The 26,091-nt window shown below is 54.2% G+C and overlaps 8 protein-coding genes across 8 annotated transcripts; 2 read left to right on the top strand and 6 right to left on the bottom strand.

The window, feature by feature from the left end:
* Positions 1-255: 255 nt before the first annotated feature.
* On the bottom strand, positions 256-1,919 carry PG998_010646 (FAD dependent oxidoreductase-domain-containing protein; the record flags this gene model as incomplete). The annotated part of the gene is made up of 2 exons (XM_066877462.1): positions 256-1,215; positions 1,266-1,919. The coding sequence occupies 2 exons, from the start codon at positions 1,917-1,919 to the stop codon at positions 256-258; spliced, it is 1,614 nt and encodes a 537-aa protein (XP_066726516.1).
* A 582-nt stretch (positions 1,920-2,501) lies between these two features.
* PG998_010645 (NAD(P)-binding protein) lies at positions 2,502-5,052 on the bottom strand (the record flags this gene model as incomplete). Its single annotated transcript, XM_066877461.1, has 4 exons — positions 2,502-2,635; positions 2,754-3,744; positions 4,716-4,895; positions 4,960-5,052. The coding sequence occupies 4 exons, from the start codon at positions 5,050-5,052 to the stop codon at positions 2,502-2,504; spliced, it is 1,398 nt and encodes a 465-aa protein (XP_066726515.1).
* A 2,510-nt stretch (positions 5,053-7,562) lies between these two features.
* On the bottom strand, positions 7,563-9,321 carry PG998_010644 (uncharacterized protein; the record flags this gene model as incomplete). The annotated part of the gene is made up of 5 exons (XM_066877460.1): positions 7,563-7,627; positions 7,693-7,959; positions 8,051-8,818; positions 8,903-8,979; positions 9,047-9,321. 5 exons carry the CDS (start codon positions 9,319-9,321, stop codon positions 7,563-7,565), a joined length of 1,452 nt encoding a protein of 483 aa, XP_066726514.1.
* Positions 9,322-10,482: 1,161 nt separating this feature from the next.
* Positions 10,483-11,955, bottom strand: PG998_010643 (uncharacterized protein; the record flags this gene model as incomplete). Its single annotated transcript, XM_066877459.1, has 3 exons — positions 10,483-11,518; positions 11,607-11,715; positions 11,793-11,955. The coding sequence occupies 3 exons, from the start codon at positions 11,953-11,955 to the stop codon at positions 10,483-10,485; spliced, it is 1,308 nt and encodes a 435-aa protein (XP_066726513.1).
* A 616-nt stretch (positions 11,956-12,571) lies between these two features.
* PG998_010642 (Heterokaryon incompatibility protein 6- OR allele) lies at positions 12,572-14,578 on the bottom strand (the record flags this gene model as incomplete). The annotated part of the gene is made up of 1 exon (XM_066877458.1): positions 12,572-14,578. The coding sequence occupies one exon, from the start codon at positions 14,576-14,578 to the stop codon at positions 12,572-12,574; it is 2,007 nt and encodes a 668-aa protein (XP_066726512.1).
* Positions 14,579-17,593: 3,015 nt separating this feature from the next.
* Positions 17,594-20,128, top strand: PG998_010641 (patatin-like phospholipase; the record flags this gene model as incomplete). The annotated part of the gene is made up of 3 exons (XM_066877457.1): positions 17,594-18,075; positions 18,126-19,719; positions 19,778-20,128. 3 exons carry the CDS (start codon positions 17,594-17,596, stop codon positions 20,126-20,128), a joined length of 2,427 nt encoding a protein of 808 aa, XP_066726511.1.
* A 633-nt stretch (positions 20,129-20,761) lies between these two features.
* On the bottom strand, positions 20,762-20,953 carry PG998_010640 (uncharacterized protein; the record flags this gene model as incomplete). The annotated part of the gene is made up of 1 exon (XM_066877456.1): positions 20,762-20,953. One exon carries the CDS (start codon positions 20,951-20,953, stop codon positions 20,762-20,764), a length of 192 nt encoding a protein of 63 aa, XP_066726510.1.
* Positions 20,954-21,474: 521 nt separating this feature from the next.
* Positions 21,475-23,220, top strand: PG998_010639 (Zn-dependent exopeptidase; the record flags this gene model as incomplete). The annotated part of the gene is given in 4 exon segments (XM_066877455.1): positions 21,475-22,485; positions 22,582-22,749; positions 22,860-22,939; positions 22,953-23,220. The coding sequence occupies 4 exon segments, from the start codon at positions 21,475-21,477 to the stop codon at positions 23,218-23,220; spliced, it is 1,527 nt and encodes a 508-aa protein (XP_066726509.1).
* Between the last annotated feature and the right edge of the window lie 2,871 nt (positions 23,221-26,091).

The following is a 26,091-nucleotide window of genomic DNA, read 5'->3' as shown; positions in this document are numbered from 1 at the left end:
AAGGCCCAATGACTCCAACAAGACTAACTGCCGGTCTGACAGCGGGCTCTAGAAAATAAAGCCTGATCTGCATTGCTAATAATATCAACATGCAAATCCATGCCGGTGATTGTGAGTGGCAGTCGAGTTCGTTGGCAGGATATTGCGACACCACCAATCACACGCACCCTTCGCCCACATACATTTTGGCCCCGCATACCAAAGCTACGTGAGGCCCCCTTTGAGGCTCAATGATCACCAAGCAAATGCTAAGTCCTATAGCTGATTAGGTAAATTCGTTAAGTCGGCGCTCCGTAATCTTTCCTTCGAGACCAAGATCTCACGCGGGAACCAATCATCCAGCCGGCCGGCCGGCAATCCCGGGGAGCCAGCCATGTCATCATTCTCTCGACCGGTCATAATCACACCGAGAGCTGTACCGCAGAGCCACGCCCAGACCATGCCTTCGCCTGAGAAGCCCGCGGTAATCCATTCCCCGCACGGCTTCTCCTCGGGACCCGGATCGGTCCCGCTTTGGGGCGTCCGGCCCGTGACGCTTTTGTCCAGCTTTCCCACCAAAGGGATGAGGTCGCCCGTGAATCCGAGCGTCCCCGACCACGTCTGCTTGAGCTCACCACCGGCGCCCCAGGCGGGACTGAAGACGGCCGGAAAGACACCGGCGACATGGGCCAGCGTCAAGCCATCCAGAGAAGCCCCGTCGTCCGCCACGGCGATCATGTCCACGCCCTGCTTGGGCGAGCGGACAAAGCCACCGCCCAGCATCAAATCGCCCTGGCTCTGTCCCGCGTCCTCCGCGCTCGGCGGCCGCTGCGTGACGTAGTCGAAGCCCTGCTCGTAGACGACCCCCCACGAGCGGTGGGCGCCGTGATCTGCGGGGAAGAGGCCACCGGGCTTCTGGGCGGACATGTGAGCGCGGGCCGGCGTGATCTTGCGGCGCATGCCGGGAACGAGGTGGGACGCGTGGCCGTTGGTGGCGTGGACGACATTGCGCGCATGGATGGTGCCGCGGGGTGTCTGGAGGGCGTACGGGTAGTCTTTCGGCGTCCCTGGGGCGCCGGTGGTGATGGCTTCCACGGGGGTGTGCGTCTCTACGGAGAGGGTGTCGGGAAACTCGGCCAAGAGCTGGTGCCAGATGGTGGTCACGAAACGATACGGCCAGAGGGCGCCCGCTTGGTACGAGATGGCCCCGTGTACGCTTTGGCCTGTGCCGAATTTCTTTCCTGTCGATTAGCCAAGCACTTAGAATGTTTTGCTGGTCCGCCTACCTTCTGAGCCTCTTCGCGTTGCCAGATCCTTATTGCTTCTTCGGGAAGGCCAGCCTTTGTCTCCTGGACATTCGTGGCAGCCTTCTTGAATGACTCGTCGTCCAAGAACAAATCTACAGTCTCGACCTCTCTTGCTTCCGCGGCATCGATTTTCCGCGCCTTGCAAAGTTTGACAAGGAGATCCAGATGTTTCAGCTGGAATCGGGTCAAAGCTGCGGCCCGGTCTCGCGGCATGGTCTTGGCAAAGCGTGGGTAGACGTCGTAGGCGGAAGACTTGATGTGACCACCGTTGCGGGCCGTGGCACCACTGCATATATCTCTGGCCTCGAGCACCACGATTTTGCCGAAGGCGCGACCGTTGAGTGCATGGCTTGCGCTCAAGAGGGAGTGGGCGACGGCGGCACCGCTGATGCCCGATCCAATGATAGCAACATCAACCTCACTCGGAAGCTCTGCCGACTGGCGTTTCACCAAGTCGGGATATGGTGGATCTTGTGTCCAGTAAGGGGTGGTGGGATTGGAGACGGGAAGACCAGGCGAGAGCGAGGCGTGGTCAATGGCCGCCTTGAAACCGGCATACTGGCCCTGTAATAAAGTGATGGTCGCCAAGATGCTACGGACGATATCACGGATGGCGGAGATAGCGGCTCCCATTCTAGTGACATATGCTCTGGTCGTTTGCTATCGGCCGGGGTGTACACCGTACGCAGTCAGCAATCACGGAGATCAAGAAGCAGATGCGCTGTTGGATCAGCCACAGATGTGGCGTGTGGTTCCACACTACCCCCCTTCCCATGAGATTGTGTGCCACAATCTTTTCCAGCTCCTGTTGTGTGAGGGAAGGTGCTGGGATTCTTGGTTTTCTACCGACAAAGCTAGTAGAGAATTAGATAACATCTCTGACGGCTTTCGAGTCAAGAAATCATAGGCGAAGTTAAAAAAAAAAGGTGGAATTGAAAATGCTAAAAAGCAAAAACATACAATTCGGCTCTCTGCTGCTTATATATGGGAGAGCGGACGGGATCCCTAGTATTCAGCAGGATGTGGTCGTATATGAAAGATCATGCAGTTGCAACAGTATATATAGCTTTGTACTTTTAGCAACCAGCACATCCCCCTGACTACTATCCTGTAGATTTCCTCATTCCAACTGTATTGGAGCTGAACACACACATTTGACCAACCTATCTCCAGGATTGTTCATGCGATAATCTGGATAGAAGATAAAAGATATCACTACATATACTCCTGGACCTTGTCTTGGTTCCACTCCCAGAACTGCTTGGCGTTTCCGTTACCCCCTTCCTCAGTTGGCTGCGTCGCCGGTATAAGGTCTGCCCGAAGTGCGGCAATACGACCGAAGGGAATAACTGTATACATCAAGAGATGTTAGTACTCACGCGGGTACCTCAAAAAGGGGGTGTAAATGGGAATGACGAGGGAGAGAGTGGACAGAATGATGAGGTTTATGGGCTGCATATTCCTTACCCCATTCTTTGGTGTAGTCGAATTGGGTGGCGATTTCATTGGAGAATACCGCATACAGCTGGGTGTAGACACCCCGGATGACGGGGTAGACGATGGCGCCGGCGATGAGCTTGAGCGCCATCCCTTGGTTTCTGGCCAGCTCGGTGCGAATGTTGCCAGGATTGATAGCGACGCTGACGATCCCATCAGCCTTGTGGCGACGGGCGTACTCGACGGCCAGAAGCCACACGCCGGCCTTGCTGATGCCGTAACGCGCAATGCCAGGCTTGGGCTCGTCGAGCGTATCGAGATCGACGCCGCGGCCCTCAGGGGCGAACTGCTCCAGCCCGAAACCTGACAGCCACACGACACGAACGGTGTTTGCAGCCGACTGGGACCTGGCGGCAGCAGCCAGGGCAGGGGTCAGTAGTTGGGTAAAAAGAAAAGTACCAATACAGTTGACCCCTATCGCCTCTTCGTAACCCTGTGCAGTGTTACCAGGGTTGTCCCCTACCATAACTCCATCATTATTGAACAGCCCATGTAGCATCGGTTCGCGATCACTAGCAAGGAAAGCTTGAGCCGCTGTTCGCACCGTCTGCAGGTCGGCCAAGTCCATCTGCAGAGGTATGACCTCGCCACCCTTACCAGCTGAGCCGGCTCCTCGGATGTCAGCAAGGGCTTTCTGGCATTTCTCCTTGGTGCGGCAGGTGATGTAGACCCTGGCGCCCTTGCTGTACAAGACGCGGGCCAGCTCTTTGCCCATTCCGCAGTTGGCGCCCGTCACCATGTAAACCTTCCCCGAAAGACTTTGCGAGATGTCATTGTCGGTGAACTCAGGCTTTGGGGGGAAGAAATGCGTCCAGGAGAAGTTCTTGTTGGGTGCCATGGAGATGGTACTATGACTTAACGTGATAAGTGATGCGTACCTCGCAGGATAGGTGGCTACTTCCGCGTACGATCGGGCACTTTGGGGCGTGGGAGTAGGCAGGAGAGTGGGGAGGTTTGAAGTCTGGGAGACGGATGGACCGATAGTTGGAGGCTGCCAAATTCTTCGGGCTTCTTTGATCATTGGCAGAGTCACCGATGTTTGTGTTGGTTGCCACGCTAACTGCATCGAAAGGTCCAATCGGAAGCCCAGGGGCAGAAGGGAGGCATGGGTTTTGTTGGTGTTGGCAGCACAGGCTTACATCACCAGGAAGGAAGTTGGTTGAGAAAGGTCCGGCATGCATTCCGGTTGATTGGGCCTATCAAGCTCAGATGCCAAGGGCCCTCTTCGCCTGTGTTCGAGGGGACCCTTGTATAAGTCCCGTTACTAGCTCCCCCACAACAACCATGAAATTGATGATCAACCATAGAATGCTCTCTTTCGCGCTCAGTCTTTGACTAGCTACATCCTTCATCATACCGTTGGACCTTGACCACTGCCCGCATAGTTCTAGAAATCGCTTGGGGTCGTCCGTAATAACGCCGTCCACTTCGTTCGCGAGACTCTTCACCATCCACTCGTCCGTGTTGTCGGACCAGGATATGATCAGCCGGTCGTGTCTCTTGGCACGCTTGAGGAAGTCAGACCCACGACTTGTTGCGAAAGAGTAGTTGTACAAGTTGAAGTTCAAGTGAGGAACAGGTAGCATGGCGGTGGCATATGGTGGCGAAAAGGCAATCAGCGACATTGGGAAACCCGGTAGGTGCCGCATGCAACCACTAACCCACTCGGCCTATAATACCACGAAGGAATCGGGTTAGCGAATACCATCGTAATGGGCATAGACATGGTGGTTCCGCGTACATCCCAGGGGCCCAGCATTACCCGGCTCTTCCACGCCCTCGTGGTGGGAACGGATGCCAGGAGCTCCGCGAGCCTTGTCAATAGCTGGGCTTGATCGTCATGGGTCTGCCACCTCCGTGGTTCTCTGATTAGCTTGCTAACCGACTCCGACACATTAATTGCATGAAGCGACAAAGGAAATGTCCACATACCTTGATGTCGAGCAATAGCCACACATCGCGCTGCTCTGGCTGACCAAGATACTCAAGCAGGTCGAGCAGGCGCGGCATAGACTGGCTCGGTTTTTTAACCGTGCGAAGGGTTCTCAGAACCTCCCAGTCACAGTCGGCGACTTTGCGGATATCCTTGAAGCAGCGCTTCAGTGTGGCATCCTGGAGTGAGTTAAGGGGTCAGTGAGATAGATCATATGTATAATATCAAGAGAAGATAACGAACGTGAGACAGCATAACTACGCCGTCTTTGGATAGGTGCAAATCAGTCTCGAGAGCGTGCGAGCCAGCCTCGACGGCGCCACGAAAGGCGGCCATGGTGTTCTCAGGAAAGGCGGCCGAGTAACCGCGATGGCTGATGGTTTGTGGTACCCGACTTGATGTAGCAGAGAGCTTGCGGGCTGCGGCCCATAGCGACTCTGTGATTGCGTTACAATGCCCGTCCCGAAATCCAAAACCTTCTGGTAGCTAGTGTTCAACAACTGGGCTCACCTGGTAGATTGTTGTTCATTTTTCTGTGACGCTCGTTGATTGATAAGATGGAAACGGCTGGGCGAGATGGCTTCTAAGCTTCAGTTTTGGTCGCTAGAAAGATACGGGCAGTAAATTGTATGTGTATGTGTTGGGGAGCAGATGCGTTGTTGGGAGATTTTGAGCACATGACCGAAATTAAAAGGCAAGGGGGTAGATATGCAACCAGCCGGGCCAATCATCTCTCTTCACCCCCTTGGAGTAAATCGAAAAGGCCCTCAACAGACAGCACTTGTAGTGACCTGATCGCATAGGACTTGCCTCACGTATATGTTTCTTCCCCTTCTCCTTGGTTTAGTTCAGACAATCAGAACGTATCACTAAGGGGTGACTCTGAATGTTGATTATTTGTAAAGACCCTGTATCTTCATTTTTAAAGGCTATTTCTTTTTACTTTCCAGTATACAAATCTATAGACAACGCAAATCTCCACCAATCCCGCGAAGCATAGAGGCTTGCCAGAAGAAACGAGTATACACAATGCACAACAGTTCAGAATCAGATCCCCTGAAAGGGTCTTCTACTTACACCGCATACATGAATGCTGTTGGGGCTATGCTTATATGTGTTTTCATAGCTGGAATCATCTTAGCCTACAAGTTGCTATTGAAATGGCGCGATGAGGAACTAGAAGCAGCGGGGCTTCCTACACAATCAAGAAGAAGTAGGTATAGGTGAATTCTTACTCAAATCAGCAGTACATAATATCTGTCCCCTTTTCTAAGACGGGGCGGAGGAGCAACTTGAATTCTTAATATAAATCGTTGAGGTCGGCATCATAAGTTTCAAATGTCAAGTCTTGAACGTGACCGGTCTACTATGAGTATGGTAGGACACATGAAGAGGTGGTGAGCTGACCCACGCCGCCACATAGCCGCACTTCCGGCGCGGCCCTCGAATCGAGCCAGTTCACAACTCCCTACTAATTATTGAATTAAGTACTGGGTTCTCGTATTTATTGCTTCGTCAAAGAGGGTGAGTGGCAACATGGACCTTCTCGAAGTAATTCAGGGGCTCAACATAACAGGCATTATATTCACCACGCCAAACATAAAAGACAGGTTGCCAATAGAAATATAGTTCTGTGAATCATAAGAAAAGGATTCGTCATACTGATCATCGGCTAATAATTGAATTCGGGCGGTATTTATAATCAATGCCACTGTCAAGCAAATGCAGGCCCGAGCTGCAAATGATTCCTAGCACATCGTCGAGAGCAAAGCATATATAAGGCTTCTATGTAATAAATTTCACTTTGGTTTTGTTCAATTCTGCTTCGGCGAGGAGAAACTCCTTCATATATTCCGGGGTCTGCACTAGTTCCGTCTTCCCCCTGAGTATTGGTAACCCTAGCCTGTTTACTCGGTTACTGTACATTATCGGCTGAAATTTTATGACAGTCAGTTTTACTTACAATAAGCTGTTCTTGTCTATTCTCAGTTCATTCCAGAACAGGTTCAGCAAACAGCCTTACCGGATGCGTCATGTCGCTTTCGTGGCGCCCTTTGTCTTCCACGGCGCAAAGAACGTCGAGAGACCACACCACGCCTGAATTACAACCCAAATAAAAAAGATGCCTAATTTTCTCTTTCTCCTCTAGTGAATCTTCTCCTGTAACGTCTATCGCTGTCCCGAATCGAGCTCAAGTTGTGGTTTCACGTGTTATCTCAAACTACGAAAAGAACTACCCCCTATTCCCGTCCCAACCATTCAGAGCACGAGAGTCTTCCTCAACACCAGAGACTAGTACGTATAGACTCAATTCCGAGACATATACAGCCACAGTAGCTTTGGCGAAACGGAAAAGATAGCTGACTTGTAGGTGCAGAGTAGCAATGACAAACTTCTCCATCGCCATCCTCATCATCATTGGCCTGACATTCGGCATGGCTGGCTACGGGATTTGGCGGCACAAGCGGAACGTCCAGTCTAAGCTGCACAACACCGTCTAGATAAAGTTTCTCGGACGAAGAACTGGGCTCTGGACGATTTGGAATCCACCCTTTTGATATTGGCAAGACAAGGTGTGATGGGACAGGGCGGACGACAAAGCAAGTTGCAGCCGTATTTGGGGGCTCATTTCTCCCTTATTCCATGTTTTGTATGGAAATAGGGCAAGCTGCTACCTTCTGAGATCCTGATAGGAGCAATACTTAATAACATGCTAAGGGTTGCAATACGAGTTCTGCACATGTGGCGTAGTGAATTAGTTGTATTATTAGTGCCCGTTAGTGAGTAGGTCTGAACTCCGAGTAATGCCTTTTCCAACTGTTGACCAGGATTCCATTGGTGTGTCTTTAAGTTGACGAAGGCGCATTCCCCTGCATAACCTGCATAAAGACCTGGAGCGAAGCTTCGGGCTCTGGATTTGTGGTATTAGCCTTAGTACCATTCACGGAAAAGGAGAGAAACAGTAGGTAGACGTACGGTAATAAGGCACCTCGTGTCCCGCCTCGTAGACGCGCAGGAAGCTCAGGTTCCCAGCCGTCTTGAACTTGCCCTTGGCGACGCCACCGACCTTGTACGGCTTCATGCAGGCCTTGTTGAACTGGGCCTTGGCCGGGTACTCGACGGCATTGGCCACGTGCATGTTGCCGATCCAGTTGCAGATGTAGTCGGCGTCGCCCGCCCAGAGGAGCACCTGGACCCCCGTCTGCACAACGTCGGACAGGGTGTCGAGGAATGACCGCGCATCTATCGCGAGTATTAGCACATTCATGTACGCCACAGGATGAAGGATGAAAGATGGCGGAAGAAAAGGGAAAGAAGAAAAGAAGAGGCTCACCGTCTCCAGTCCGGCCGAACCCCACGCTAGGCGCATCCGGACACGCCTCGAACCGGACCTTGGCACCGATCTTCTGCATCACGTCGGGTCTGCGCAGGAACTCGACATACGTGTCGGGCGGGAAAGGGTCCTTGGAGGGCTGGCGGATGTCGTACGTGTCGAAGTCCGTAATGGCGGCGATGGGGTTGTCGATCTCGTTGATGCAGATGTTGTCGGCGTCGGCGCAAGCCGTGTCGTTGCCCGTAGCCACGCACTTGTCCAGGGCGGGCTTGCAGCGCGTCTCGAAGACGTCGTACAGTTTGGTTGCGACGCTCTCGTTGATCAGGGGGCGGTACGAGTTACCCACGGCGAACTCGATGCCCGCGCGCTCCTGGATGGTCGAGTCGAACCAGCCGTTGTTGATGCCGACGGCCTTGAGCGCGAGTTTCTCGCCGACGGCGCTCCCGTCATCGATGGCCGCGTTCTGGGCCTGGATGTAGTGCGCGAACTCCGGGCCGTAGTGCCCGCCGTAGCTCTCGGTGAAGACGCCGAAGTCGCGGCACTCGTACTCGGGGAAGCTGGCGTAGAAGGCCTGCAGCAGGTTCCAGACGTAGGGCGCCGCCGTCACCGTCGAGTTGACGGGGTCGTCGCCGAACGAGAAGCCGGTGCCGATGGGCTGGTCCACGTAGAGCATGTTGGCGTAGTTGTTCCAGCTCCAAGGGTTCAGGCTGGGCTCGGTCTGATTGTTGTAGAACTGGCATGGGCCGTGTTCCTGGAAGAGCCCAATCACTGAGTTGAAGATCGCCTCTAGTCAGCACACATTTCCACACCGTCTGTAACCACAATACGAGATTGCGGGTTAAGAATACTGACTGGAACTGCACCCGGGACCGCCATTGAACCACGTAACGAGGGGAGCCTCGGCAGGTTTGTTACGCGCCTCAAAGAACCTTTTCCAGCATTCAGTCAGCACTGATCATCCGCGTGTGAATTGCGTCTCTGTTCCTTTCCACTCACCAAAACCACATGGACATGTTCTTGCCAACCTCGAAATAGCCCGAGTACTGATTGACGCCCGGAGTGGTCTCGCAGACGCCCGAATTTTTGACGAAGGCCATCTTGGAGTTCGTGTCGCGGTGCTCAAAGACGTTGTACGCGATACCATCCCGCTCCTCAATGTACCGCTTGTTCATCAGGTGCGACGAAGACCCCGTCGCAGCAGCGGGTGCTGCGACGACCGTTCGCGCGACTGCCGCAAGAAGGGCAGTCGCTATGCCTCGAGACCAACGCATGGTGGTCGATACCAAACAGAATTGGCCTTTTCAAAAAGCAGATCCACTGGCTGGGCTTAGAGCGATGAAGGGGACAAGTCACGTCCGAGTTGGATAAAGCCTCGAAAAGGAAGAGCGAAGTGAAGTCAAGCTCGCGGGGCGTATATTATAAGGTCAAACGAAGTCTCAGCCATGGGTCAAGATAACCAACCCGCAAGAGGCAAGTGCTTGGCTGTCTAGCAAACCCACTTGCAGTTATCTAGTAGATCTCCGCACGAGATGCATCGAAAGTAATAAGCAAGTACATCCCAGCCTGGGTGTACCCCCTGCGAGGAACAGATAATCAAACGGCTGAGTTGCTTGTGCACAATGTAACGATAAGTTACTGCAGTATTCCATTGGTACTGCTATCACTGACTTAAAGCACTCTTAAGAATGATGAGCATAACTCCCTCGCAGGCGAAAGTCAGCGCACTGCATGGGCGAGCTGTCCCGATTAGGAAGGTAATTTGAAATAGAGTCGTATCGTGATCTGATGATCGGCGCAGATTAGCAGCCAACGGGCAGCAGCTATGCCGCGCCCCCGCGTATTTATCGGCCACATTAAAGCGGTCTGCTTTGAGAGTGCCCCGACTCTTCCGAAGGTATGTGCCTGAGATCGCCCTTGGCAAAGACTTGCAAAAAGCTTGGGCAGGGAAAGAAGGCTTGAGACATGCAACGGGCGCGGGGAGCTTAGATGCTAAGACAACCTTTTCAGCTCGGTGGAACCTCCGAAGGCTCGATGAACAAGTATGTGAAAGCTGACAGCTGGTGTGTTGTCCCGATTTCGGCGATAAAGTACAATCAGGATGAAAATTCAACGCCGGCTCTCTTGTAACTGGATATTGCATGAATTATATAAAAGTCAAGGGGGCAACGTGAAAATGGTGGGCATCTCTGGTTCTGAGGTGGATGAGAGCAATTGTCCAACTCCTCTCCCATAACGCGGCTGTACTTCAAACAACACACGAAATGGTGGTTGGTGGACGGGAACGGCAATTCTGATACACTCGCAATGAACGTGCCAACGCCCATCAAAAGAGACAGAGCTCCTGGTTCATACGGGTATTGTGTAATCTGCCCAATGCGAGTTTACCAACATAGCCAGTGTCGTAGGCAAGGCAGCTGTGGCCCTGCCCTTCCCTAGTTCGGTAAGGCCATCGCATCGGGCAGAGCCGAGTTGTGCATCGGCGCCTTCTCGCCGTTCTTGACCAGCGATGTTGCGTAGGTATTGATCGCACTGCGGAGTTGTTCAATGACGCCCTCTTCCCACCAAAAGTGGCTCGCCCCGTTGATCTCCACATCGAGAAATTGAGAGCCAGCATGCCCCTTCAGCCTCGTCGTCCATTCCCGGATCTTGTATAATTGTGCCATTCCGTCGTTGGAGCCATACACAGCCAGAGTCGGATTCCGCACCAATTTCAGTTCGGCGGCCTCGGCCTCATTCTGCGGTTCCTTTTCCTTCTCCTGGCCTTCCGAGTCTTGCGCAGGCTGGTTACGTTTGCGAGACAAGCTGCCAAAGGGGTTTGGGAAACTCATGGTCGCCAAGTTAGTCATGAGGCCGATTGGCGGTGATACCGTCAGATAGGCACTGCGAAACTTGGGCAAGTCCGACACCACTGGCATGCAATCGACTTCGTGGTGGTCGGCTTCTGTGTTTGCGGGTTTGGGCTGATCCTCCTTGTGTCGTCGTCGTCGCACGAGCTTGGATCGCCCGAGGATATCCTTGACACCTTTACGGATCTTTTCTTCACGCTCGAACGAACGTGATCTCCTCACTTCATGGCTTTTGCGAGGGCTGCTGCTGATGTCCTCGTCGCCCCCGACGCGCATTCCCAATGACTTCCTAGGCGATATGGGGGTCGATGCTAGTTTGTTCTGCTGCTCTGCTAGATGCTGCGCCCGAAGACGAATGTCGGCCGCCGAGGTGTGCACGGCGGGGCTGTGGAATGAGGCCAAAATGGAGTCCAGAGGGGGGATCTTGGTAGTGACAGTAGCTCCGTAAGAATAACCACATTGCAGCAGTATAGGCGAGAGCGATGCGTGCTGTTCCGTGGCAGTGTGGGCAGCAGTATCTAAATAATGGGCATAGTATGCCAGAAAGCCTACGACAGACATGTAATCAGCTTGTTCGGGCTTGGAGGTCCAGGAAGTCCGGCCGTCTTTTTTCGAGGCACCTCTTTTCATGTGTGTCAATATGCGTGCTTCTTAATTCGGGTTTCCACCAAGACATGTTTTGAACTGGGCCACAGCGCAATGTGACTCACCTGAAGTTGAAGGTAGCCACCAAAAACCCCGCCTGAACTAGGACACTGCCGACGAGGTTGACGATAGGGTCATCGTAGGAACCGCCAAGCGGCGCATATGGATGGGCAACTAGATGCGCGTTAGCATACCCAAGCAGCAGCCATTGACGATGGCGATAACTGTTTTGCGGTCGCAGGGTTGGCTACCGATTGCGATGTGGCGCGCCCATGGTGGCGGGGCACTGGCGTGATGCTCCTCGGCAGATTGAGGGGTCAGGAGGCCCGGCGGGTGGAATAGGCGGCAGTCGAGCTTGTGGCCATCATGAACGGAGGGGATGGTAAAGCTCAGTGTGGGCGGCGTGAGAAACATAGTGACGGTTCCGCCGACATGTTGGAGCTCAGCCGGCTACTAAGGGAAGCGAAAACCAACGCAAAGCAGGGCAGAGTAGAGCGGTTTCTGAATGAACGAATTGGGTCGGGCTGGGGATTTGTTGTTGTTGTGTCCGACGGACTCTCTCGTGTACATATTCTAGAAGCGCCGCTAGGTAAGCGCACTCGACATTCATTCCGCCTTCCCGTGTGCCTTTACGTCAGTCTGGACAGGGATGGGGAAATAATATGGCCCTGAACAAGAAATCCCCGATGCACACGTGCCACATCGAGGACTCGTTTCAAGGCTTGCTGCATTCCATCAGTCAGGTAAACATGTTGCATGCTTTGTTTCGTCCACTGGCCTGGCCTGATTATTTCCCCTATCAAGTTTTCTACTGGACATTCGGGGTTTTCTGGTGTGCGATTCGCATGCCAGACCCCGCGCGCATAAGCGGCATCGGTTATAGCCGATGTCCGCAAACCTCCAGCATTGGTCGGCAATTGTTCGCATTCCCAAGAGCGCCTTTAGTCTATAATCTGCTGTCTATAATTCGACGTCGATTACCCTTGACATCGTGCACGATCTAAGTCGTTGCCTGCCAACCGCAAGCAGCTCAATAGAGGCGTACTACCCGCTGTCCCCGCTCCGCCGCCTCCTGTACCGCATCATCCCCAAACATGATCCCCTGCACATGGCAAGCGCCCACGAAATCATAGTCGTCGTCGCCATTTCCAGGGCCATCCTCACCGAGGCCACTGCGGCCGTCGACATCGTCGTCGCCGCCACCATTCCTGCCCTCTTCTCCCCGCCGCGGGCGTAGGGTGAACGGCACCCGACCGTGGCTGAAAACCCACACCTCGTCGCCGGGCTGCGTTTCGAGGTGCCCGAGCCCCATGCGCCCGTCGCGCGTGACGAAGAAGCGGCGGTTCCGGATGGCCCAGGCCAGCGTGTCCCGGAGGCGGCCGTCGACGGGCTCGCCCGTGCGCATGTAGCGCGCGACGTCCTGGCCGTCGCGCAGCGAGGCGTCCTCTTGCGGGTCGTGCTCCCCGTCGGCGAGGATCTCGCCCAGCACCAGCCGGCAGAAGCGGTCGTACGCGGCGCAGTTGCCGGGCTCCAGGCCGCAGTACAGCACGTCCGCCGCCACGGCTTCGAGGTGGCCCGACGTGCAGTACAGGTTCCACCACGCCCGCAGGACGGGCTGCGCGGGCGGGTAGAGGCCGATGTCCCTTTCCGTGACGTGGTGGCCCTCGCCGACCAGGGCGATGGTGTCGACGGCGACACCGCTCAGGCGCAGGGTCTGGTCGTCGTCGCAGTGGGGGTCGCAGTCGCGTGAGAAGCCCTTGTTCGCTTCGAAACGGTAGTAGAAACGGTACTGGCGCCACGGGACGGTGTCGTGCTTGGGGAAGCTGTGCATGTCCACGGCCCATCGGGGTAGCCTGGAACTCGTGTTCTTTCCTCTCTCATCCACACCTTCCGCTACTTCGGTCTCCCTGCGGGGATCGATGACCAGAGGTAACAGATTGCCGCCATCTTCGTGAAGGTGAATCAGATCCAATGTGTAGTTTATGGAAACCTGTTTGATATCCAGCGCATAGTCGCACTTTTCGCTTCTAGGTAGGACCCCGGGGTCGTGCAGCCCCGTGAGCGCGTAGACATTGTCGACCGGCATGGTAGCAGAACGCTGACGCCATTGAATGCTTGTATGCATTGGCCATTTGCCTGACTCCCTATCGTGTTTCATCCAGATCACGTGTGTCATCAAATCACCCATGTTTCCGGGGCCGGTAAGCATGCCTAATTGCGAGTCGGATAGGACCTCCTCAATGCTGTAACTACGTAACCACGTTCGATTCACGGCTTCCATAGTGGCCCATGTTATCGAAAAGGGGCCCCATAGAAAGGTAGCGTCTGGAGGGAGCATGACTTCCTGTACCGTCCATACTCTATGCCACCAAGTGCCCCTTACAGGACCAATCCGACCTAAAGCTTCCATGGTAGCTCCGAAAGACTCCTCTGACCCTATGCACTCGGGAATTGGAGTAGTAATGGCATGTTCTGGACTTTCTCCAGAAGCAGAGCTGGTGTTCGAAGTCGGGTCTTCCTCCGAGACAGAACTAGTCTCCGATTTGGAGCCGGTCAACGAGTTAGAACTGGTCTCTGAGCCAGAGTCGCTACCCTCACCCGGGTCGAAACTCGCAAAATACTCGAGAACCGAAAACGCTGCTGCGGCATCCGCAAGCTCATTTTCTTCTTCGAGTTCGCCGATCCACACCAGAACCCGGGTGCAGTTAGAGTAGATCTCGCGCATCTGGCTAACCTGTGCGGTCTTCTCTTGGATATCGGACTGGTTGATGCATAGTCGATCAATCCATAGTACGCGCGAGGTCGATGGCTGGCGTATGCGGCGCAGAATGTCTTTTAGGCCTTCGTTAATGACCACGATCCGGCCATCGACCTCGAGATTCACGGGATCTGGTTTGATGCTCCATACATACGAGATAGTCTCGAAGGGCGGGTGGTCTGCAAACGAGCACGTCTGGAGTTCACAGCGCAGCGGCTCATCATTTTCGCCTGGCAGAAGATTCAAGACACGGAATTCGTCGTTAGCAAGGGTGTCCATGATGGAAATCCCCTCCAGCAAGAAACAGTCCTCGACTTCGTGGAAGACTCGTCCAAAAAGTTTTGACTGCCATTGCAGCAAGAGTTTGACAGGCCGTATAATCCTTTCAGCTGAGCCCCCACGATTGAGGGGTAAAGCAGGGCAAACCAAATGCCTACCCACTTTACTGGTTGTTTATATAGGCGATAGGGCTCGAGGTACTACCCAGGAGCCAGCCAGATACGGAGCGAGTTGCTCGAGATGGGTGGATTAGATCGCGGAAATCGGTTTACCCACCACGGCCACGAATAACCTCTTGTCTTTCGCCGGGCCCGGGAGAGCATTGTGGCCTTTCTTTTTGCAATCATAAGCATCGCGAAACAAAGCATCGGCCTTGATGGATTAGCGGGGCCCAGTTGGTCAGCCTGCTTGGCCAAATGCCTACAAGCGCATCATGTATGGCCTACGTAAACCAACATATCTCTTTGTCTGAATATGTGTGCGTAATGACATGTACCCTTGATATGTGATTAGCTTCTTTGAACGTACAGCGAGTGTGACACGGGATATGAGTAGTACTTGATCGAGCCGATCCTTCGGCTATGAGCCTTACGCGACATTCGTTCCATTTGAGCTGTGGTGATCTAGCGGGAAAATCACCACATTGCGTCAAATGGTGAACATTTTCATATGAAATCCGCTGTCGGTCACCTATCGAGGCTAGTTTTTATTCTTGGGGCATTTTGGTTGTGATACTAAGTACAAACGTTTGGTGCACGAGCTAGTCGCTCGCTAGAATTCGAGACCTGTAGATTAGAGTAGTCTGTCATTTTTAGCATTGCTGTCCTCTACTCTGTCGTTGATTCAGTATTGCGAAATGGCTTCAAGCCCGACACGTGTAAGCAACGTGGCTCCAACCCACTTCGCATCATTGGATCGGGACTGCATTGAGCAAACGGCGGTCGGGTGACGAAGCTTCGGGTCCATCTTTGCCATAGGCGTCCAAGGAGGTATGCGGTCCGTGGCCTGAAGATGCGTGGGAGAAATTCGAACAGCGCCGAGATGCAGGCAGATAGACGCCTGACTCGAGATGGCACGTCGGAGGAGGAAAACCTGTCGGCGATCCTATGTAGCTGCCAGTCTTGTCAACATTGGATGCAGAGAGTTTCACATGATTCATGGAAGGGCGGAGCTGAGTCTCCGCCATCTCACAGTTGGGGAAAAGGGGAATATTGTCGCCCAGGCGGACAAAATACCGGTGCTGCCGGAAGACAAAAAAAACTGGTCTCTGCTGTAACCTCTCCCCACGGGGGAATCTTTGATCGGTGGCTCGACCTGCCTTTGTGGGAAGCCATCACTATTCTGACGTGGGGCAGAGCGCGGGGTGACCTGCAGTACTTGTAGTCGCACTACTATGTGCGCATCTCGCTCGGTTATGACTCCGACTCGGAAGCTGGAGGCGACGGAAGGCACATTTTAAGCTTTTCTCTTCCCCATGGGCATATGGGCATTAAGACAGGCTGGCACTGCCTAGTTCCCGCCTCTCTCTCCTGACAGGATGGCCTTACTAGTAGTTCGAGAAGTCTTTTTTTATACTTTGCAGAAATCCCTGGTAGATCGACAGGCTTGTTCCAAGGCAGCGCAGCCTCAGAAGTCATAATGTCTTGCGTGTCCGGTTTGTCAGGCTGTTGGGTTCTGCCCCAAAAGGGTGATGGATGGCACTGGGCAGACGGAGCTGAGACCTGCAGCCAGTCTGCCCGTACTGCATATGTACAAGCATTTCTGGTGTGACCCCGTGGTCGGCATCCATTGGATCTGCGCTGCCTTTGGAGACGGTGTGCTGGGTCACGAGTCGGATAGCTTGACGGATCGAATTCTTGTGCATCCATGAATTTCAAGCCATGGTAATGTTATTATTGCATGTGGTGCTTCTGCCTTGATTAATGAATTGCTCGACTTCATGAAACCTGCACCCTGCCTCTGTCCACATGAGTACCTGTTCGTCTGCACTCGTATAGTGGTATATTTGGGCTTACGTTGCTCAAGCTTAGAATATGGCACCTTGCTGGTGCGCCGTAGTCGCTTCTGTCCGGATTCTGAGGTCAGCAGCACATGTCTGTGATGGTGATGTTGCTGGTCCTACTACAGCCGTAGGGGGTGAAAGGTGACAAGACCTTGCTTTGGGGGCCGTATGACCGGGACCTGGGGGGGTCAGCAGGGGAAGATGGAGACACTCGAGATGGCGGCGCTGATCTCAGCTTGGCTTTGGGCTTTAGGAGGCTATTATCCAATTGAGCTTGACCAACAAGGTCGATTCGTCAGATCACTGTCGCTAGACTCGCTAAATTCGTTGGGCCTGCCGCGTGCCCCCAACCCCAAATCCACTGAACCCAGTAGGGAGCCCACCCTAAATCGGTCCCTTGTCGTACCTGCTGTAACACTGCGCGTCCACTCTGACGTCTAGACCTGCAGGGCCCAATCGCTTTAATAAGTCTTTGTCAGAATCATCCCGCCAGCATCCCTTCACCCTCTGCGTCTTCTTCGTCTTCGTCGTCGTCGCTGTGGCCTGACTGATGTTTCTCCCGCCCGGCCAGGAAGTGCTTCGTTTCTCGCGTCGTTCCAACTAATTTGCCAGACTGCTTCCAACACTGCCGCAGCATATTTCCCCCAGTTCCATACGCCCTACCAAACCCGCTACACCATACCTTCTCTCTGACGTATGTTTTTGGAATCTGTACTGGCCTCGCCGCGTCACATGCGAAAACACCACTCACCAATATCTTCTTCTTGCGACACGACGTTCTTTCACACCCATTAACTTCTTGGGGCGTAGGTTTACGACCGTGCATCAATTCAATAGTGCCAATATCCCGAGAGCAGTTAATCAGACTGCGACTCCACCGCCGCGGTCCTCTGCACACCGATCTCGCCGAGTCTCGTGAGCACCACCTTGAAGGGGCTTATGATGCTCGTCCGGCAGGTGCTTCGACTACCCCGATCTCGTCCTACCCATAACCTGTCCTTGTCTTATTTATCATGACCGAATTACTTCTCCCAGGCATTCGACTAAACTCGCCCTCATCCCACAAGGCCCAACCGAAAGGAGCCCCGGCGTCCAATGCAATATGCTCGCAATCCACTGCTGTGTCGGCGACCGAGTCTCTATACAAGGCACTCAAAAGCTTGAGCAGTCTCGCTTTACTACACCACGATGGCCTTTCCGACCCCGAACGTGAAGCTCAGCGGAAGTTGGACGAGCGGAAACAAATTCTCATGGCGCGGTTGCAGAATGCCGACACCTACATCCAATGGGAAACTGCGGCGCAAGAGCTAGATGTTCTCGAAGGCAACGAAGAGTGGAAAGCCGACACATCCAGCGGGGACTACCAACCAGATCTGATCGAGTCGCGACTAAGAGACCTGGATACAGCACGCACCAACTGTGACCTGCGTAGCATGCTGCACCTCGTCCGAACCGCCTTATCAAGAGACCTGGGAGGCATGGGGAACATCGACTTGTACAGACACTCGTACTGCGGCACCAAAAGCTCATAGAGAGATATGTCAGCTCCACGTTGGAGACCATTGCGGCTGTGGTAGAGCGAAGTGCTCACCCTCTACCGGGAGACCTCGAAACCAAAGACCTTCTCGATGCCGTTTTGTTCGCCCGCCAGAGCTTCGGGCGAAGCGCCCTACTGTTGAGTGGTGGCGGGACCTTTGGAATGAGCCATATTGGTGTTCTGAAAACGTTGTTTGAATCGAAGCTGATCCCGCGCATAATCTCAGGTGCCTCGGCTGGCTCCATTGTGTGTTCTGTGGTGTGTACGCGCACAGACGACGAAATACCCGAGCTGCTCACATCGTTCCCTTACGGAGACCTTGCCGTTTTCGAAGAAGAAGGAAACGAGGACGGGCTCATGGATCATGTCCGCCGGTTGCTGACGGAAGGTAACTGGTCTGACATCAAGCACCTGACCCGAGTGATGCAGAACCTGCTGGGCGACATGACCTTCCAGGAGGCATACAACCGGACGAGAAGAATATGCAACATTTGCGTGTCACCAGCGTCCATTTACGAACTTCCTCGGCTCCTCAACTATGTCACGGCGCCCAATGTCATGATATGGTCTGCGGTCGCTGCTTCCTGCTCGGTGCCATTGGTATTTAGCGCGGCGCCGTTGCTAGTCAAGAATCCGCTTACTGGGGAGCACAGTCCGTGGAATCCGACGCCTCAAATGTGGATCGATGGTTCGGTCGACAACGATTTGCCCATGACTAGGCTTGCCGAGATGTTCAATGTCAACCACTTTATCGTGTCGCAGGTCAACCCCCACGTCGTTCCCTTTCTCGCCAAGGAAGATGCGCCGTATCCCATTTCGGGTTCTCAAGACTATGTGCATTCTAACGACGAAGGAGACTGGTTGTACACCGTGACGCAATTAGCAAAGGGAGAGGCCCTTCACCGCATGCACATCTTGGCAGAAATCGGCATCTTCCCAACTCTCGTGAGCAAATTGCGCTCCATTTTAAGCCAGAAGTACTCAGGTGATATCAACATCCTCCCGGAGATGGGGCTCCTAGATCTGCCCAAGATCTTGAAGAATCCGACGATAGAATTCATGCATCGGTCATGTCTTTTGGGAGAGCGTGCTACTTGGCCCAAGATGTCGCGGATACGCGATCGTTGCGCCGTGGAGCTGGCGCTCGACAGGGCTGTGCATGCATTGCGAGCGCGTGTCGTTTTTAGCAAAAGCCAAGTTGACTTGCGACGGTTAGCCACAGGTAGTCTGGTCAACCCGTTCAGGGGCAGCGAGAGCTTTCATATAAACCTGAACCTGCCCGCCACTGAGACAGTGACGGCTAAGGATAAGTTGAGGCAGCGCCATAGACGATCGAGCGGTAGCTGCGTACAGCCGATACCCCCCTTGCGGCACCTGGAAGACCCGTACAAAGTCACAGACGAGGACACTGACGTGGAAGAGCGTCTCGAGATGGCCCTGCGCAAACCGCACGGCAAATCGAAACCGCTCAAGCTGAAGCGGTATTCTAAGAGCCAAGCTTTCCAGACTGGGCCACTGACGACACCTCATTTATCCTCCGTGAATGAACCAAACGCCTTCGACTTTGCTCAGCCTCCGTCGCCTATTAAGGCCGACCCGCAGGTCCCCTCCAGACTGCACCACTTCGCTCGGTCCCTCCGATACGCTATCGGCGCTCAAGGCGTCCGAGGTTGAGGATAGCCCTGAGCAGACCACGACCCTGGATGAAGCTTCCACCGTCTTTTCAAGCCATGTGCCTAGCCACTCGACGGAACAGGAGACGAGTGATCCTTATACGTCGGATGCTGATATCGACAGCCGCAGTGATGATAGCAATCCTGGCATCGATATCGTCCGCTCCCCTAGCGAGATCGCATCCGACAGCGACAACACGTTTCAACCAGAGGGCGGAGTATCGTCGCGCGAGGCGCCGACTCCTGAGGACAACTCAGCTCCCCGTAGTCGCCGCGACAGCAATTCATGGAGCGGGATTTTCGATCCCGTCGACCCCGGCGCCGGTCTTTGGAGCTGACTAGTGGATGGTGACGGCACCAGCTCTTCCACAACGGAACGTTTACGCAGTGAAGAGCTAGACGATGTGACTATCAAGGAATCATTATCCATTGTGATGGACGAGGATGATCCTGGCGTTAGTTGGATGGATTTATGAGCTTGGGTTTGGTTATTTGGGTGTTGGCGCTGTTAGGTGGGCTGGGAGATAAAACAAGCCCCTTGAGCTTTCGCTCCCACCCGCTATCGCGGATTTTCATTTACCTCATTCGCATTGTCGCGGCTCGGTGAGGATGGTTTTTACGGGTCTATACGCATAAGCCTGCAATAGGCGAAGGGTTGGACAGGCGTTCTCCAACTGCATCATCAGAGTCCTGCTTCGGGCAGGTCAAGGACTACTTTTTGCATTGGGAGGTTTCTTACCACTAGAGAGTAAGGAAATGCATCATTATAGCGTATTGTTTATAGCCGGTACATTATGCATCCATCATATTATTATTACCTATCCAATGGATGTGGAAACTGAGGCGCCCGTGGATGATAAGTGATCAGACTCGGGATTTGTTGGTCTGGCCTGGCCTGGGAGACAGCCGCATCGGATTACAGAGCCAGCCTTCCAGCGAGCAGCACTCGCTCAGGCCCGGCGATATCGTCGTCACCCGTCAGTGCGGGCGGATATTGCGAGCTTCTCGGCCTTCCTCTTCGGGCTAAGCCGCCAAGCCCAGTGCCGAAGGGCCATCTTGGCGAACCGCGCCGGTTTGCAGTAATTGTTGAAGGGCCAAGCGGGCAGAAGACGGCGGTCTTTCCACATGCGGTTTCGAAAGTCTGTTATCTCTAAGCGGGCCATCTAGAAGGACCCCAGAAACCTGAGAGACGCCCTCTTTCCTCCCTGGTTCCTTGGACTTGGAGGCGGTGGCTTCGGGCCGCCAAGTTGGTGGTTGATATCAACTACGTCTCCCCAGCTGCTCCCAGTCTCTTGGTTCCTCATCATGTGTGCATGATGTGGGGAATCTCTCCAAGAGATAGGGACATTGAGCAGAAGCTCTGGGCCTGTCCATCTTTCTCCATCCATGTTAAAAGGCCATGCAGCCAAGCGGCACTCGTCGAGTCGTACACCTTGCTCCCCAATTGGCGAATCGCACGCCACGCAGAGATGAACCCCAAGCAGGAAGCTCATAGCACGCGACGGGCTTGGCGACGGGTAGAAATATCATGCTGTCCGCCACCAGCCGCTCGAAGCGAAGCTCACCCTCTCTTTCTCTACCCAGCTTGCTGTTACTCGCTTCCCCCTCATCTTCACCGTCACAGTAGCCTTGTCTCGTTGTTTGCGTGTCTTTTGAGAACGCCAAGTCAACTGCTGCTGCTGCCATGAAGACCGCAACAGCCCTCCTCGCCGCGGCGGCGACGCCCGCCGTCGTCCTGGCCGCAGAGACCAAAGCCAAGTGCAGGCCGTACGTGACGTCGGAGTCCCTGCAGGAGCTCGTCCGCCTCGAGGACCTGCTGGCCGGCAGCCAGACGCTGCAGGACATCGCCGACGCCAACGGCGGCAACCGCGCCTTCGGCGGCGGCGGCCACAACGCCACCGTCGACTGGCTGTACGACACGCTGAGCGCCACGGGCTACTTCGACGTCGTGAAGCAGCCCTTCGTCGAGCTGTTCTCGGCCGGCTCGGCCACGCTCAGCGGCGCCGGCGGCACGAAGCAGTACACGGCCGACATCCTGACGTACACGGCGGGCACGGGCGGCCAGACCCTCTCGCGCCCCGTCGTCGCCGTCGCCAACCTCGGCTGCGACGCGGCGGACTACCCCGCGGGGGACGCCATCAAGGACAACATCGCGCTCGTCCAGCGCGGCACCTGCGACTTCAGCACCAAGGCGTCGCTGGCCAAGGCCGCGGGCGCCGCAGCGGCCATCGTGTACAACAACGTGCCGGGCGACGTGTCGGGGACGCTGGGGAAGCAGAGCGACGCCAACGCGCCGATCGTGGGGATCCCGCAGGACGAGGGCGCGGCGATTCTGGCCGCGCTCGCCTCGGGGCCCGTGGTGCTGGACCTGTCCATCGAGTCCATCATCGAGAACCGCACCAACTACAACGTCATCGCCGAGACCAAGCTGGGCGACAAGGACAACGTGCTGGTGCTGGGCGGGCACTCGGACTCGGTGTACGCGGGGCCGGGCATCAACGACGACGGGTCCGGGACCGTGGGCGTCTGGGCCGTGGCCAAGGCCCTCGCCGGGTTCCGCGTCAAGAACGCGGTGCGCTTCGCGTTCTGGGGAGCCGAGGAGTACGGCAAGCTGGGCTCGTTTTACTACGTCAAGCAGCTGAACAAGACGGAGGCCGAGATCGCCAAGATCCGGGCTTACCTCAACTTCGACATGGTAAGTACACAGGAAACGATGCTCGGGACTGTTTCTAGCAATCCTTGAGACTTTCCTTGGGGGTCTACGGCACTGACAAGAACGTGTTTACTACAGATTGCCAGCCCTAACTACGTCTACGGCATCTACGACGGCGACGGCAGTGCCTTCAACTTCTCTGGCCCCGCGGGTTCCGACCAGATAGAACGCGACTTTGAGGACTTCTTCAAGGCAAACAACCTGCCCTCTGTCCCATCCGTGTTCAGCGGACGATCCGATTACGCTGTATGTTGTTTTCATTCCCTTCTCCCTATCCTCTTCCATAACCTATAAAACGTCCATGTTCCCCCAATCCGCAACCATAATATTCCATCCTAACCCTCACGTGAACCCAGGGCTTCATCGAGAACGGTATCCCCTCCGGTGGCCTGTTCACCGGCGCCGAAGTCCTCAAGACGGCCGAAGAAGCCGCCCTGTTCGGCGGCGAGGCCGGCGCCCCCCTACGACGCCAACTACCACCAGGCCGGGGACACGGTCGCCAACCTGGACCACGACGCGTACCTCTTCAACACCAAGGCCATCGCCAACTCGGTCGCCAAGTACGCCATGAGCTGGTCGAGCCTGCCGGCCGTCCACCTGCCGCAGCGCCGCTGGTCCGCGGACCGCCACCGGGCGCTCAACAACGCGCGGAGCGTGCCGGGGCACGGGCATGCGCATGCGCATTCGGGGCCTTGCGGTGGGGGGTCGCTGATCTGATGTAGACATTGAAAACTAGAAACTTGAGGCGACGGGGGTGAACTGTTGGGCGGGCAGGCAGTCGAATAATTGTATTGGGTAAACATTGAATGGTGCAAGCATCTATGTTAATGTACTTATGACGAGAATGATAGCTACTGGTCAATGATTCCTATGGTCATAGTCGAAGTATCAATGCCTGTTGAACACATGTGCATCGCCACCGCTTCGCATCGGCAGATCAAGGACGGCATCAGAGGCCAGCCTTGCGCGAAAGGAACGAGACACACCCAAGCTGCTCACACAATAGTGATGACTATCTGCGGGGTAAATACATAGGGAAGACTCTCCAGGACAGGGGAAATGGTTTGACCAGCCACCAGCTTGGCAAGTGGCGTGCTTACCTTTCCATAGCCTTCATTAGCTGGACCGGTGTCATTCAACTATGAAGGTATGGCAGCCTGGTTTCTCGTCTGGCAATACATGAAATGGAGATGATAGCATACAGTTCTTGCGACCCTTGAACCAGGTTCAGGAAATCCGCAAGAACTGTATTTTACTAGGCCTCGCGAGTCACAAGCCAAAAAGGGGAGGGTATGCTTCTACGATGCAGGATAGCAATCAACGCACTGGAATCCCAGCAAACAGCAGGCGGTGCTTTTGCGACCGGTGTGGATGTTTGGGCTGGAAGATATTGAAACAAGCAATACGTTAAGTATGTATTTATGCATGTCAGATGAACTTCGTAAGTCTTGTCCTGCAGCATTACTGTTATTGACACTTGTGATACCATCGGAAATTACAAGCCACCACATATTTATAAATAACTTCAAGGCTGTCTACAAAACGCCGGCATGAACGGGATTCCTAGGGAGATATGCCTTCCCCCTCCCCCAATTATCTGAACTCGGGGCTTCCTGTGAATGCTTCTTTTCCTCATTTCTTCATGCTACTGCTTTCTCTTGTATTATTTCAGACCTCCGTGATTCTTAACTCCTGACTTTCGTCTGCATGAGCTTTTTGATTTTGCATTTCTTAATTGTCTTTAGCACAGAGCTTCGACGGGCAAGATGACGACCAACATGGCAGCCTCGGATCTCTCGTCGCTGGCCTTACAGCCTGAATTTCAAGGATTCTATGTGGCAGGCTCAAGTAGGTCAAACTCAAGTCTCATATGTCCGCTCCCTGTTTATTTTTCTCCTTGTTGCGTACCGTGCGGCATGACCAACATAATGACTGACGTAACTGGTCGCCCAAACGAAAGCTGAAGCAATTATGTTGGACCGTTCGAGCACCTACGCAACAAAATCGATATGGGGTGGCTTCTATACTTCTGGTGGGTATGCCACCTACTGGACTGCTGGAGCCGGGTCAAGTTTGTCTGGTGAATATACTACATCTTCTTGGTGGGTGTTGACCGAAACCTAAAATAACATTACGAGAGACTCACCTGATTAATAGCAAGTCGTCAGGGAGTGTATACACTATGACGATATACGCAACCTCTCCGAATGGCTCCCCAAGCCAAGTCTACTATGGTTGTAACCGGAACTGGCGGGCCAACACGGTATACAGAACGTTGTCTGTGCCGAGTTCAACTACATGTAAGCCAACACCTTCTTGTTTATATGTATATCTACCTGATCTAAGGTGCCTCTGTATAGCGAGTAGTAAGGCAACCACAGCTGCAAGCGATCCCACTGGTTCTGTAACCAAAACGACATCCCCCAACGGCCCGACAAGTACCGAGGCGAGCCCAAGTGCAAACCCCGTCATACCTGCCCCGGAGACTTCGCGAGCATGGATTGCTGGCGCTGTGGTGGGTCCAGTAGCCGGGTGCATCTTGGTGGCACTCTTGGTCTGGGGAATCATGAGATACAGGATGAAGAAAGCCACGGCAGCAGCGAGGGTGTCAGAGCTGCCAGAGAGGACCAGCGGCACCTACAACAATCGGCAGTCCGTGTCCCCTTGGCCGGTGTCACAGCTACCACCACAGGATGGAACAATGCCAAGCTACGGTTGGGACTCCCGACATAAGTCGACAACGCCGGTCCCGGGCGCCGCCTACGGCTCTCCTCCACACGAGCTTTCAAGTGATCCCGGAAACTTCCATCGTCATGTTGTTAGCTAAGAGATGCACCAGTGTCGTTATCAAGAGGCTCAAGGTGTTAAGGAGAGTGGCGAATTTGTGCTGAGTTGGATCTGAGAAGCTTCTGATCCATTGATGAGAGCACACATGCATGCCAGTCAGGGGCAACACCTGGCATGTACGATATCTACTACGAAGATGAATTGTTATGCTAGGAACTGAGGGATTCCCTTATAACCTTCTCTAACTACTTTCACAATTTCACAAAACTTACTTGTCTATCCGTTCTCCCTTTTGAAGTCCTTCAAAGCTCCTGTCTCAATACCTTATTGCCCGAGAACAGGGTTGGTCAGCTACCCCCAACCCCGTCTACTGGCAAGGAGGAAGACACCACTTATATGAAACCTTGACGCGCGGAACGATGTCAGCACCTTGCTTACATACCCCCAAACTATCCAGCTCTGCCTCCAGCCCCTGGCCCATGATGCTTTCTTTTTCGGTTCGATGTCGAGCTGTCAACCAAACAGAGCCCCTAGTCCATGTCTCGACTTGGCAGCCCTCTTAAACATTCGCCGCGACTCCAACAATGATACCATCGTCCCACCCGAATGAGCGGATGACGAACCTCCGGCTGTAAAGACTTGGGCTACAAGAACAGTCAATGACAGCGCCTAATTACCCAAACAATACCACTGATGACTGGCCCCCAGTTATTTTCCAAAGAAGTCGCGTTGAGTATTTATAATACATAATGTATATGTACTACTACAAACCCACGAAGGGATAAAGCAGAGTGGGCAGAT

This window comes from Apiospora kogelbergensis (assembly GCF_038363985.1).
Source record: "Apiospora kogelbergensis strain CBS 113332 chromosome Unknown utg000007l_segment0_segment0, whole genome shotgun sequence".
Lineage (NCBI taxonomy): Eukaryota > Fungi > Ascomycota > Sordariomycetes > Amphisphaeriales > Apiosporaceae > Apiospora > Apiospora kogelbergensis.
The sequence above is the reverse complement of the archived record's forward strand: the minus strand, read 5'-3'. Positions and strand labels throughout refer to the sequence as shown.